Source organism: Synchiropus splendidus, chromosome 2 (genome assembly GCF_027744825.2).
Source record: "Synchiropus splendidus isolate RoL2022-P1 chromosome 2, RoL_Sspl_1.0, whole genome shotgun sequence".
Lineage (NCBI taxonomy): Eukaryota > Metazoa > Chordata > Actinopteri > Syngnathiformes > Callionymidae > Synchiropus > Synchiropus splendidus.
The window spans coordinates 16,350,171-16,362,680 of NC_071335.1; the positions used below are offsets into that span (position 1 = coordinate 16,350,171).

Genomic DNA, 12,510 nt, shown 5'->3' on the forward strand with positions numbered 1-12,510 from the left:
GTATGAGTCGAGCACCAAGTCTGAGCTGTTGCACAGAGTGGATCGCGATTACCGGATTAAAGTTCGCAACAACATCACCAGAGCCCTGACAGCTCTGGATCTGAGCACCGTGAGCGACATTCAGCAGACGTCAGCTGCTCTCGCTCAGTGCACGGTGAGACTGACAAACAGTAAACTGTGTTTGGAAAGGAAGAATTTGATTAACAGGCTTGTGTGATATCAGGCGGTGAGTCAAGAGGTCATCTGTGAAGAGTGTCAGAACAGCACGCTCAACAAATTGGAGTCCATGTTGGAGATTCTCCAGACTGACACTAAGCAGGGAACCGTCACTCCCACGGAGATCGCAGACAACATTCTGAACATCATGGGTGAGAAGAAGAGTTGAAGCTGATATCACTCACTTTGACCACAGAAATAATCATATCAGCCCTCTTTACACTCAATGCAAAACTATCTGTAAAAAACAAAACTATCTGTAAAAGTGACATGAATTTAATTGAATCAGAAAAAAGTGAAGTTCTATACACAAGTAAATTACGACCTGCTCGACTTACGTCCACCCGTACTTAAGACCACGGCCAGCTGCTTTTTTTTAATTCAATATCTGGCACCGCAGCACGTAGCAGCCCGGCAACACGTACGACAGTAGTACCTATAACCCTCGCGTCTGCTATTTTGAATGGCATTCGACTTACCAATCCGACTCACGACCGGTTGGTCGGAACCGATCCCAGTCATAAGTCGGATGTTACTTGTGTGTGCGTATATATATATATATATATATATATATATATATATATATATATATATATATAATCGCTGTATCGAGCTCAGAAAGACTGAGCTGCTTAGCATATATGTCTGCACAGATACAAGAAGAAATCAAACGCAACTTCATTTACATGTTAAAAGTATCACAGAAAAAAAGAAAAGACTATATTCGAATGACAAGCATCTTTTCTGGCGGAGAGAGGAGAAGACAAAATGATGGGGGGAAAAGAAGAGTTGTTTTTCACTGCTCGTTTTAGGTCGCTATACAAAATATAATATAAAATATGATTTGGGCTAGTTGTGTATGATTTATACAAAGACACATGAGATTGAAAAAAGTGAACTTGAGTTAGCTGTTTAATGAATTTGAAGTCTGGCATCAGATGTGTGGCTTGCTAGATGTCACCCAGAGAATGAGAATTCCACAGCATTTCTTTAATAGGGAACATCACATCTTGGTCTGACAAATTTGCTTTAAAGTCAAGTGGCAATATAATAATAATACTGAAGCCACTTCCTATCTGAGGAAGGAAGAGTTCCCCTGTTCGGTGTCAGCAAATATCTGTTTTGAACTTCTGACGAGGTTATGACGTTCATGTGTTTAAAACTTTAACATTTTAAGCCTAAATGAATGTAAGGTTTGAAAATATCATCAATAAATCTTCATTTCATCTGGCTCTCATGATCATAACAACTAATACAACCATTTTGAGTCCTGGCAAGAGTTGCATCTGGAATCCATGAAAAAAACAGACATTCATTCCCACCTACTCTTTCTTCTTCACGCTCAGGTGACCTGATCCACCAAGTCAGCCAGTCTGCCTCCCAGCTCAACACCCAGCCAGCATATGTGGATGCTGCTTCACATGCCTTCACTTCCCCGTTGCCCTCCACTGTTGTGGAAGGTCACGGGGGCTTCCCGTTTGAGCCCTCCACTTCTGGGGAGACTTACCCTTTGCGCGTCGCAGCGAAGGCATACAACCTATCATCCGTCCTCATGCTCATCCTCATGCATGCCCGCGTTCTTAATGAGGAACCTCTCGTGCTGAAGGGAGCCGAGATTGCTGCAACTGGAAAACTGGCTGACCCTCAGAGCTTGCTTTGTTATCATGGTAACGACACACCAGGTATGTTGTGGCAAGCATTCGGATGATGTGTGTACTGTGTGTTCTTCATCCTGATGTGTCGCACAAATAACTAAAATGAAAAAAATAATCTGGTGGTCAGTCACAGAATGCTGTATGGAGGAAGATTCTCTGCAGTTGTTTTCTTTATTTAGTCATGTATTTATAATGTAATTACTCTATTACTTTTAATAAGATTTCTGTTTTTGATGTATGTATTTCTCCTCTTTCGTTGTGCTTTTCTTTTTTATATTTTCAACTTAAATATTACATTTCTTTCAGTTAATCTTTTGTATTTTTTCTTATTATTCAGAAACTGAAAGGCATATAGTCATTGTTACTGTGGTGGATTTAGAATGAATTTATTGGTTTCATTTGTCCAGAATGCCACTGGTTCTCAATCCCTCGTGCGTTCAACTACAGTCTTGGCAAAGTAGCTGCTGGAAACAACATCATGCAGCTCCTGTTTCAGGTAACGTCGCCCAGCAGTTTCCTTGTCATCCAGGAATTTCTCTCTTTCTGGAATGACGTTCTTCTGACACTGTGGAATATCCATATGTTTGGCGTGTCTTCAGCGACAAACAGAATCTCTCTGTGTGCCAGATGGAGTCCAACCCCTTCCCCTTTAACTACGTGGCGAACTACACAGTCTCCACTGAGGTGGCATCCATGGAGTTCCGGACGGAAAATGGCGCGCAGATTCCTATTTCAGGACTGGATGACAACATGGCCATCACTGTTGCTATTAACAATGGCAGTGGGGGAGAAGGACTGAAGGATCCCAGCGCTGGAAAAGTCCCGATAGCCGGAGCTGTGAACATCAGCCATTGTGACTCTGTTATTGTACGGGTCAGCGCAGGAAACACCAACCAACAAGCCGGACTCTTCATCCAGCTTAACTTCACATCGCTGCAAGGTGAGGCCTCAAATGCAGGGAACATCAGAGTCAACTTGAAGCAACATTTAAGCATTTTGGCAACAATGTGCTAAGTTGGACTGCGGGTGGCAGTCGTGTGGAACTCATTTGCACAACACACTCAGTAGAAAGAAGAAGAAAATGTTGTCTCAGCTGTCTCAGTCATGAAGAATCAGAATTGATTCATGGTTCCAGGTGGAAATTGGGAACCACACCAAAGTTTAATCACCTGCTCCTTGTTTTGTTGTCAACATTTCCTGAAAATATAATTAAAATTTGTTGGTCTGACGGTCACCTAACCTGTTTAGCAGAGGAAGTTATAGTTAAGGTGCAATGCTAGTTAAAAAGTACCAGCTGAACTTAAATATTTGAATGTTTCTTCTAATTCTAAAATACACTTTTTGTGTTCCAGATGCCCAAGACGTTTTAGAGGAGGAAGAGGAGCCCCATATCACAGCCTTCCTTCATTCCCACGAGCAGCCAAATGAGTTTAACTGCACAGAGAAGAAGAGGATCACTCAGAAGATGACCCAGGGTCACAGTTTGGACCACAGGAACTACACCTTTTTCTTGTCGCCAGAGTGAGAATCCACTTGCTCAGTTTCCACCTTTGATTCTTCTGTGAAATATGAAGTCATTTATATGTTGTTCAGGTTGTACGACACCACGACTGACTACTACATCAACGTGAGCACATCCTGCAGCCACGGTGCTCGTCCAGTTCACGTGGAGGTCAGTTTGTTCGCGTACCTCTGCCAGTACTTCAGTGAAAGCGAGCAACAGTGGCGGACTGACGGCATGGTGCCGCTAGCCGAAACTAACGCCACCAGGGCCGTCTGCCGGACTCGACACCTGACCCCCTTCGCTGCCGGACTCTTTGTGCCAACCAACGCCGTCAGCTTCTCAGTGCCGGTGAGTGACCAGTTTACCTGTCGGAGATTATCAGTCCAAAATGTAATATACCTTCTCTGTTCTCATTCAGGGCCGCTCTGGAGCAACAAGCTTAGTGGTGCTGCTGGTGTGTGTGTTGGGTTTGCTCTGCTATGTGGTTGCAGCAGCCGTTCTGCACAAGCTAGATCAGCTGGATTTACGTCAGGCTGGTGTGGTGCCTCTGTGTTGCCAAGATGGACTCTTCAAATACGAGGTTCAGGTCAAGACTGGCTGGCTCAGGGGGGCAGGTGAGACAGATCTGATGCGACCCCTATGTGTTAGTTATAAATGGAAGCTGACTCACTCGTTCATTTTGAGTTTGGAGTCATGAATAAGTGATTAATATGTTGTACTCCTGCAGGCACGACAGCACACGTGGGAATCAGCTTGTACGGGCGCGAGGGCCGCAGTGGCCACCGCCACCTGGACAGCCGAGGAGCCTTCGCTCGCAACTCTCTCGACATCTTTCAGATAGCGACTGACACCAGCCTGGGCAACGTGTGGAAGCTTCGCATTTGGCATGACAACAAGGGTAATGAGTCAAACAGGCACCGTTCAACAACAAACTTCAACTGATTCAAGTGTTTATTTGTCACCTTGTTGTTTTCTCAAATGACACACGGAAGCAGTGGAACTTTTAATCAGCTGATATTGAACTTATGTGTGGGGGAGATGTTTGTCTCTGTGTGTGTGAGACAGAAATTATGAACCTTGCTTTCATAAACCCACTTATTATTTCGTGATCCTCAGGTTTGTCTCCAGCCTGGCTGCTTCAGTATGTTCTGATCAAGGACCTGCAGACAGGAAGCAGCTACTACTTCCTGGTGGAGGAGTGGCTGTCGGTGGACAATGAGAAAACTGAGAGACAAGTTGAAATCGAGGTGGAGGTGTCAGGTAAATCCAGAGGTGCGCTCCATGAGTCGGTGAAGGATGTTGCTAATGTGTCGCATGTCTTCAGATGAGGCGGTGCTCCATCACTTCCCCCGCCTTGTGCGTTGGGAGCTGCAGAGGGCGCTGTGTGAGAGTCACCTGTGGCTCTCGCTGTGGGAGAAGCCTCCTCGCAGTCCTTTCACACGTTTGCAGAGGGCGACATGCTGCGCAGTGCTACTGGAGTTCATCATTTTGGCCAACACTTTGTGGTACAGCATCGTGGTGGACACAAGATATGGGTGTGTGTGCGCAAGCTAGTCTCTTTTAGTTGTCAGTGCATTTGGATTTCCCCACTGTGGGACTATTGAAGAACTGAAGAACTATTTCTAATCTAATGTAATCTAATCTGCAGCTCCCAGGCAGTGTCCAGGGTTTCTTCATTAAATGGGGAGACGGTGGCAGCAGGTGTGGTCACGTGCCTGATCGTTTATCCCCTCTACCTGCTGGTCTTCACAGTCTTCCGAATGAGCCGCAGTAAGGTAAGTGGCCTGCAGCAAACATGGTGGTAACTGGCCCCTACAGCCTTGAAGCTAACGCTCTCCCTGTCTCTGTCGCTGTGTGGCGTCAGTGTGTGTCTGTGGAGCAGGTGCCACCCCACGTGGACCAAGAGTCGGTCGAGATTGACGACTTCCTGGACAACTCCATGGCTGGAAGCTCCTTCCTGTATTTTAACGGGGAGGTTTGTAACTTCTACATTGAGATATTGCCGTCATGTGTCAACAAAGACCTTATTCCTCCGATCTCTCTGGTAGACAAACTCAGAGGAAACCAACATGGATCTGCCGACACTGTCAACCAAAAGGTGAGTCAGCCCCTTTTCACAAAGCATAGAAGATGTTAAAAGATTTTAGCGTCTCCTACACAGTATTAGTGTCATAAAAATCTGTCACTCAGGTTAGCATCTGAACAAACCAGTAAGGCTCACCGTTATCATTCCAATAGCACTTGAGTAGCTGGTGATGGTGTCCTATCATAGCAGGATTAGAGTGCACCTCTATTGTTATTGCAATCACGCTTCCTTATACGCCGTTGCACTGAGGAAGGATAGAAAAAGCTTTGAAGTGCGAGTGGTATCGTGTTCAAATCTCGACTCAATTTTCAATTCATCGGGCTGCTCCCATGTTTGCTGGCTCTGTGGCCTCTTTCTCATCCTCAGGTTTGCTCAGATAATTGACGCCCTGCATTGTAATGCATTTTTAAAACCATTCCATTCTCATTGATGTTTTTTAATGTATAGAAAAATGTCACAAAAAGATATTCATATACAATAAAGAAAAGGTGCTTATTAAATGGTTGAATATAGTGCAAAAATGGTGAAGAACTATAAATTCAAAATATCTAAATGCAATAAATGTGTTGACTAAAAAATGAGTAATTCAAGGTGTAACATGATGCAGGGTTTCCGCCAGGATTTTTTGGAGACGCTGATTTCCCCTGTCACTATCAAACCTTGAAATGAAGTCAAATGTTAAGGAGGCAATAAAACTGAGAGTTTTATTGCCAAAATGAGACTCATCCACGAGTCTCATTGGTTGTCTTCCCTTTTTGCACATCCATGTTGAGCATTCTTTATACAACATGTCAAGTTTCTCCATCTAAAATGATCTACTGTTTTGCTGTGCAAATCTTGTGACTCCAGTGTGGAAAGTTGGGGCTCAACTGAGGAAGAGGTGGATGACCAGGACTGGCCAGAGCTGCAGAGTAACGGCGGTGGAGCAGGACACGGAGCCGGGCCTCCCAGACTGAAGAGGGGTCAAGGCAGCAGGCATCTTGGGGTCGATATGACCTTTAACCCGAATGACGAGGAGGGATCTGAGCAGCAGAACAAATGTTTCACCTCATCAGGTAACAAAAAAAGCCTCCGGTGAAAATCTGTGAGGAATGCTGATGTTTCATTTCTCCACAGATGAGGACTTGATCAAACACATTCTGACCGACGGACAGAACTTTTTCCCTCAGGCGGATGAGAGTGAAATGGCAGACCTGTGAGAGTTAAATAATAGTTTACTTCCTTTAACTTTGTGCACAAACCATGTGCTTCTTTGCTTCTCTGCTTTGTATCAGGTCGAGTATTTTTGGAGATAAAACAGAAGTGATCCTGCTGCCGAAGTTGAACGACCCCCTCCCACTTGAGTCTGCGAGGAGGGACCCGCCCAAAAACGCTTTCACCTCAAACACAAGTATGTGAGAATCACGATATTAAAAAAACTACAGCCTCTGTCTGACCTGGTGGTCAGCTGGGTACAAAATGGTTTTGGACCTTACTTTAGTCCAGACTCTTCAACCTTTATTAACTTTGTCGTCTGTTTCTTTTTATCCTAGTTACTAGTCACTTACTAGTCACTTTGATCAAGGTTAAAATCTGATTCAGAATCAGTCAAAGACCTTTCTTCTGAAGCTACAGCGTGCACGCAGCTTGAAGGCCACTTTAACATAATGACAAGAAAATGTTCCATTCAGTTCATCTGGAACAAAAATGAAGAAGAAACTTAAAATAATGTGTGTGTATATATATATATATATATATATAGAGAGAGAGAGAGAGAGAGAGAGAGAGAGAGAGAGAAAGCAGGCAGCAGAACAGTGTCATGATGCCGTGCTTCTCCTTTGTACATTTGTCTTTGTGAATACACACGCAACAATTACAATTGTGAAAGAATGTTCTGAAGCACAGCTATCGCTTGCCTCCTTCCACTAACATTCCGTGTCATTTCACAAAGAAACAAGTCTTCAGCAACTCATTGCAACTGCTGAGCTGTCTCACCCCCTTCTTGTCTCACCCTCCAGTCGTGGCAGACGTGTGTCGACCCAGACGCTTCCCTCCCTGGTGCGGTCAAGTGGCTCTGTGGGGAAGCTGGACTGGGATCATGCTGGCAAACTGTGTCTCCATCTGGGCGGGCAGAGGGTTTGGCCAGAAGGTCTCCATGATGTGGCTCATCTCCTGTTTTGCCAGTTTTCTGAGCTCCTGCCTGCTGCTAGAGCCGCTGAAGGTACTGAAGCCGTCATCCCCGGGGGTCGTATTTGAGGTCATTGCTTCAAGACGTTGGAAGTACGAAAGATATTTAGTCTTTTAAATCACTTCAACTCCTGTTGTTTACATTTAAAGTCAAGTAATGCGTGTCTTCCTTACTGGAATGACTGGACATTTTTAATACTTGATGCTACTACAAACATGAGCTTGTGTTGTAACAAGTATGAATCTTTAACCCCAGAATAGCAGAGATCCACATTTGATGAATAAAAACAGATTCTTTTTATGTTTAAACTAATATTGAAGTTTTGCGTTAGAAGTCTGTACAATTTCATTGAAAGATTTGGGGTTGAATCTCCTGGTATGTTCCGACTCAAACCTGTGGTTGTGAGCTTCGGCTAGTGTTGGAAAGGGCGTCGAGGGTGTGAGCTGCCACATTTAGTTGTCTCTGCAGGGGCTCTTCTTAGACATAGGGATACGCTGAAAATAAAACCGCTGCTTTCCATGTCGAGGGAGGCCAGTCGAGGTGACTCTTGTCAGGATGACTCCTGGACGCCTCCCTGGTGAGGTGGTTCAGGCATGTCTAACACGGAGGGGCACACTCGGAACACGCTGGGGAGATTCTGCTTCTCTGTTGACCTGCAGCAGCTTGGTTTCCCTCCAGAGGAGCTGGAGGCCTCTCGTGTTTTCCTCAAACTTCCGGAAGAAAGCATTTTGTGACCATCTTGTTCTGATGTTCCACTCGTCTTCTGAACACCAACTGTCCCGCAGGTTTTGTGCGAGGCCTTCTACTACGCCGTCTGCGTCCGTCGCCTGCGTCCAGAGGACCAGGACGTGCTGGTGGAGTTCCCCAGAGTGGAGCGGGTCGTTCAGAGGGTCCCGAGGGTGAGACCCCCGCAGGGGTTCGCCCTTTCCCAGGCTCGGCAGCAGGCCCGCAAAGTCCACATGCTGCACACCATGTTGAAGGTCAGTGAGCTGGGCCACGCTGTCTATGTGGGCTTTAGGACCTGACCCTGCTGTCCTACTTCTCTTCCAGAACTTTGTGGTCTACATGTTCTTCCTGTTGGTGGTTCTACTTCTGAACTATTCGGACTCGGACAGGGACACGCACGGCCTGAGACTGCGCAACCAGCTGCAACACGTGCTGCACACGCCAGAGTACCGCAATATCAGCAGGTTTGGAAACTCAAATCTCTGCTAAAATCCCAAAATTGGAGTGTTGCTTTTGGAGTTGGATGTTAAAATTCCATCACTTAGGAGCCGTATAATCATGTGCAGTTTCATCTCAAGAAAATCTCCCCCCACATAAATAAATGAGGAAACTATGACGCACTTTAGCCATTATACTGTGTGAACAATGTGGCTCTTTTGTTCAAGCCGAGATGATGTTCTGACGTGGCTGAATGGATCCTTGTTGCCTCGTCTCCTGGACGACTCAGCCCTTCTGAGGGACACAGGAAGCTTGTTGCTCGGCACCTTAAGACTCAGGCAGATCAGCCACACACCAGGTGGGTCAAGTCATGTCTGACAGAGCTGTCATGTTCATGTTGTGTGCAGGTCTTCTCCTGGAGGAAGGTTAGAACCCTAACCCTAACCCTAACCCAACCTAACCCTAACCCTAACCCAGGAAGCCACCAATGAAATGTACTTTGTCAATGAGTCACAGTAACTACAACAGACTTAGTTTCTGTGAATCATAGCTGTCTTATTTTCAATAACCATGCAACCTGACTTTTATATCGCTGAAATAAAGCGATCATACTCGAGTCATACCTGGAGTTAATCCCAGCTAGATAGGACGAGAGGCAGGGGACACCCTGGACAGGTCACTCGAGTCTGTCGTGGCGTCCACCCCAGGTCTTGCTCTGATACAGGAATATTGACTAGATCAGCTATTGATCAAGTTTGTCTTCTGTTCTGCCAGCTGGTTCCAGTCCAAGTGTTTGGTTCAGTTCCTCCAGAGATGCTCGGACTTTCCCAGAATTCTCCAGTGTGGAGCGGTGAGAGGACAGAAGATCAATGAGTTGTTGTTGTTGTTGATCTTATTTGGCTTTCAACATGACGTCCCTGCCCAACCAGAGAGCAAGAGGAGGATCATAACAGGCTGGACTTGATCCTGCATGTGAACAGAAGCCTGCAGGAGGCTTCCTCCTCCCTTCAGCAGCTGCAGCGCCACCACTGGCTCAACGCCAGGTAGGTCCCCATGTCACCAGTGCTGTCGTCTTAGTGAGACAAAGGATGAACTTTGTGTTGGATTCTGTTGCTCTCTGACAAACTTCTGTTTCACGATCATTATATTTTATTATATAAAATAAACATAGTTCACTTACTGTGGAGTGATGATGATAAATTCCTAAAATAAAATAAAGAAAGTTCATCATTTTATTAGAAGTCACCCAACTCTATTATTTATTTAATTATTATTGTGCTTATTGTTTATCTATGCCTGATTCATTTTTATTATTAATATGTTTTTGGCCTCTTTTATCTATTTGTTTTCTTGTATTTCCATTATTTGCTTTGTGTTTTTCTTTTTCTTTCTTTTTTTATTTTTAAAAAGCATATAATACGATCATTTATATAAACAAAATAATAATAATTTTTTTTCTGTATATTATTTCTCTCAGGTTCTAATTTATTTAACAAAATATATCTTCATTATAAAACTTTATTTGAATTTTATTTACCCTGTTCACAGCTTAATTGTTCCTGACTGCAGTTTAAGTAGATAACGTTAGATTTATAATTTATACAACAAAGTTTTACAACAAAAACAGTTGTAAAAATGTGAAATATGAAACAAACCGTCTGTGCTCTTCAGTCACGTTCACACCGGATGCTGCCGGTTGCTGCAGCACTGAACGACACTTCCGTCTGGCTGCACCTCTGTTTCATCACTGTGTTTCCAGGTCACGCTCCATCTTCGTGGAGTTTTCGCTCTACAACATTAACACCAACCTTCTGGCCGTCTTCTCCTTCCTCTTCGACTTCCCGGTGTCCGAGCGCGCTCAGTCCAGTCTGGACCTGGTGGTCATCAGCCTGTGGCCCATCACCAGCCTGGACCTGCAGCTCCTCCTCCTGGTAATGCGTCTTATAATGTGCACTCACCGAGTCACAAGACGCCCAAAATAACCGCCCTCCTGTCCTCTCAGATCATCCTTCTGGGCCTGGTGTTGTACTTCCTGCTGCGAGGTATTTTGGGAGTCCTGCGAGACGGCAGAGGTTACCTGCTGTCCGCCTGGAGGCTCCTGGGCCTGTGCAAAATCGCTCTGGCTGCGTCAGTGTGTGGCTTTCACCTCAGCCGCTGCGTCACGGCCTCACAGCAGTGGGCGTCCTACACCAGACACCCCCGGGACGCCTTCACCGACTTCCACCCGCTGGCCAAGCAGAGTCAGACCTACACAGTGCTGTCGGCGCTGCTGCTCTTCATCCTGGTGCTCAAGGTTGGAGTCCAAATGCTGTGAAACTAAGAAACAAGGACATGAAATACAGTTTTGAAAGTGTGTAGAAACAGGTTTTAAATGTTTAAAAGTCAGTAAAGATACAAAAAAATATACATATGTATGTGTATGTATTTCTTGGTTCTTCTCTATATTTGTCTCTGTTGTGGTGGTTCCAGGCGTCCCATCAGCTGCGCTTCCTCCGGGAGTGGGCGGTGTTTGGCCGAGCTCTGCGCCGCTCCGTGTTGGAGCTTCTGGGAATTGCAGTAGCGTCGCTGCTACTTCTGCTGGCCTTTTCTCACAGCGGACATCTGGTCAGTGTCCCACCACTCTCAAGGTTCTAATCGTCCAGAAGAGCCGATGTTGAGGGCCGACTTTGTCCAAGCAATACTCACGTTACGTGCTGACTGTTGTGAAGGGCCAGAAGAAAGAAGGGATGACGAAAAAGAGCCTTAATATGATTCGAAAATATGTTGTTAGATTGTATATTCCTTTGGCTGGGACTTCATTGTCTTTATTTGTAATAATTTATTAAAGATAAAAGAAGCATCTGATTTGAATACGTCATAACCCAAAAGAAATTTAACTTGAAATAAGCCTCATGATATAAGCAGATCCGCTCAGGTGTATTAACTAGTGTGTAAAAATTCAACTTAAATTTCATCCTTCTGGCATCAAATATACTTCTACGCGTTTATGCAGTTTTGAGCTCTAAAAATGCAGTTCAATGTGAGATATTAAAGGAATGATTTGGAAAAGTTGTACTGCCTACACAGGCGCACGCTTCAAAAGATCCAGGGCAAGTTACGTCGATTTATTTCCAGGACGTTTTCAAAGGTGAAAAGGTCGGCACTGAAGTTCCAGATCCAGTCCACCCATCGCTCAAACTAAATGTCTCTCATGTATTGCATAGTTGTAAAGCCTAAATTTCGAGAGGTTTCTTTTGCACCCTCTGGCGCCCCCTCGTGGTTCACCACCTTGAGACTCCAGGCTGATCCTGAACCGTTTCATCTGGTCTCCTGCGTTTCAGCTCTTCCACTCCATCATCGACGGCTATGGCAGCGTGGGCCGCGCCTGCCTGACTCTTCTGGGTGCTGGTGGGCGTGGCCTGCTATCCTGGAGGCCCGGCTGGACCATGAGCGGACCCTCCAGCTCTGGCGCCTCCCTGCTGTTCCACCTGGGCCTGGCCGTGCTGCGGCTGGCGCTGCTGTGGCTGGTGACCACCGTGCTGCTGCGGAACTACCGGCGCGCCCGGGCCGAGCTCTACCGTCCGGCCGTGGACCTGCAAGACTACGAGATGGTGGAGCTGTTCCTCCGCCGGCTCAAGATGTGGATGGGACTCAGCAGGACTAAAGAGGTGAGGAGTTTAGGGCGATGAGTGTAAACAGACACAGAGGGATCAGTAGTGATGCCAGGTCCTGTTGGTTT

General features: G+C 45.7%; 1 protein-coding gene across 1 annotated transcript in view; it reads left to right on the plus strand.

Moving 5' to 3' along the window:
* LOC128753954 (polycystin-1-like) overlaps positions 1-12,510 on the plus strand; it is a 49,972-nt gene that overhangs the window by 35,260 nt on the left and 2,202 nt on the right. The window contains exons 29-55 of the mRNA XM_053856197.1: positions 2-154; positions 224-368; positions 1,563-1,898; positions 2,279-2,367; positions 2,499-2,811; positions 3,224-3,392; positions 3,465-3,723; positions 3,794-3,989; positions 4,103-4,273; positions 4,492-4,635; positions 4,700-4,910; positions 5,024-5,150; positions 5,240-5,350; positions 5,424-5,473; positions 6,311-6,516; positions 6,578-6,656; positions 6,736-6,851; positions 7,459-7,661; positions 8,414-8,608; positions 8,679-8,818; positions 9,020-9,150; positions 9,567-9,642; positions 9,722-9,835; positions 10,552-10,723; positions 10,795-11,085; positions 11,262-11,396; positions 12,113-12,439. Coding sequence (XP_053712172.1) covers positions 2-154; positions 224-368; positions 1,563-1,898; positions 2,279-2,367; positions 2,499-2,811; positions 3,224-3,392; positions 3,465-3,723; positions 3,794-3,989; positions 4,103-4,273; positions 4,492-4,635; positions 4,700-4,910; positions 5,024-5,150; positions 5,240-5,350; positions 5,424-5,473; positions 6,311-6,516; positions 6,578-6,656; positions 6,736-6,851; positions 7,459-7,661; positions 8,414-8,608; positions 8,679-8,818; positions 9,020-9,150; positions 9,567-9,642; positions 9,722-9,835; positions 10,552-10,723; positions 10,795-11,085; positions 11,262-11,396; positions 12,113-12,439 — 4,659 coding nt within the window. The remainder of the gene's footprint in view (position 1; positions 155-223; positions 369-1,562; positions 1,899-2,278; positions 2,368-2,498; positions 2,812-3,223; positions 3,393-3,464; positions 3,724-3,793; positions 3,990-4,102; positions 4,274-4,491; positions 4,636-4,699; positions 4,911-5,023; positions 5,151-5,239; positions 5,351-5,423; positions 5,474-6,310; positions 6,517-6,577; positions 6,657-6,735; positions 6,852-7,458; positions 7,662-8,413; positions 8,609-8,678; positions 8,819-9,019; positions 9,151-9,566; positions 9,643-9,721; positions 9,836-10,551; positions 10,724-10,794; positions 11,086-11,261; positions 11,397-12,112; positions 12,440-12,510) is intronic.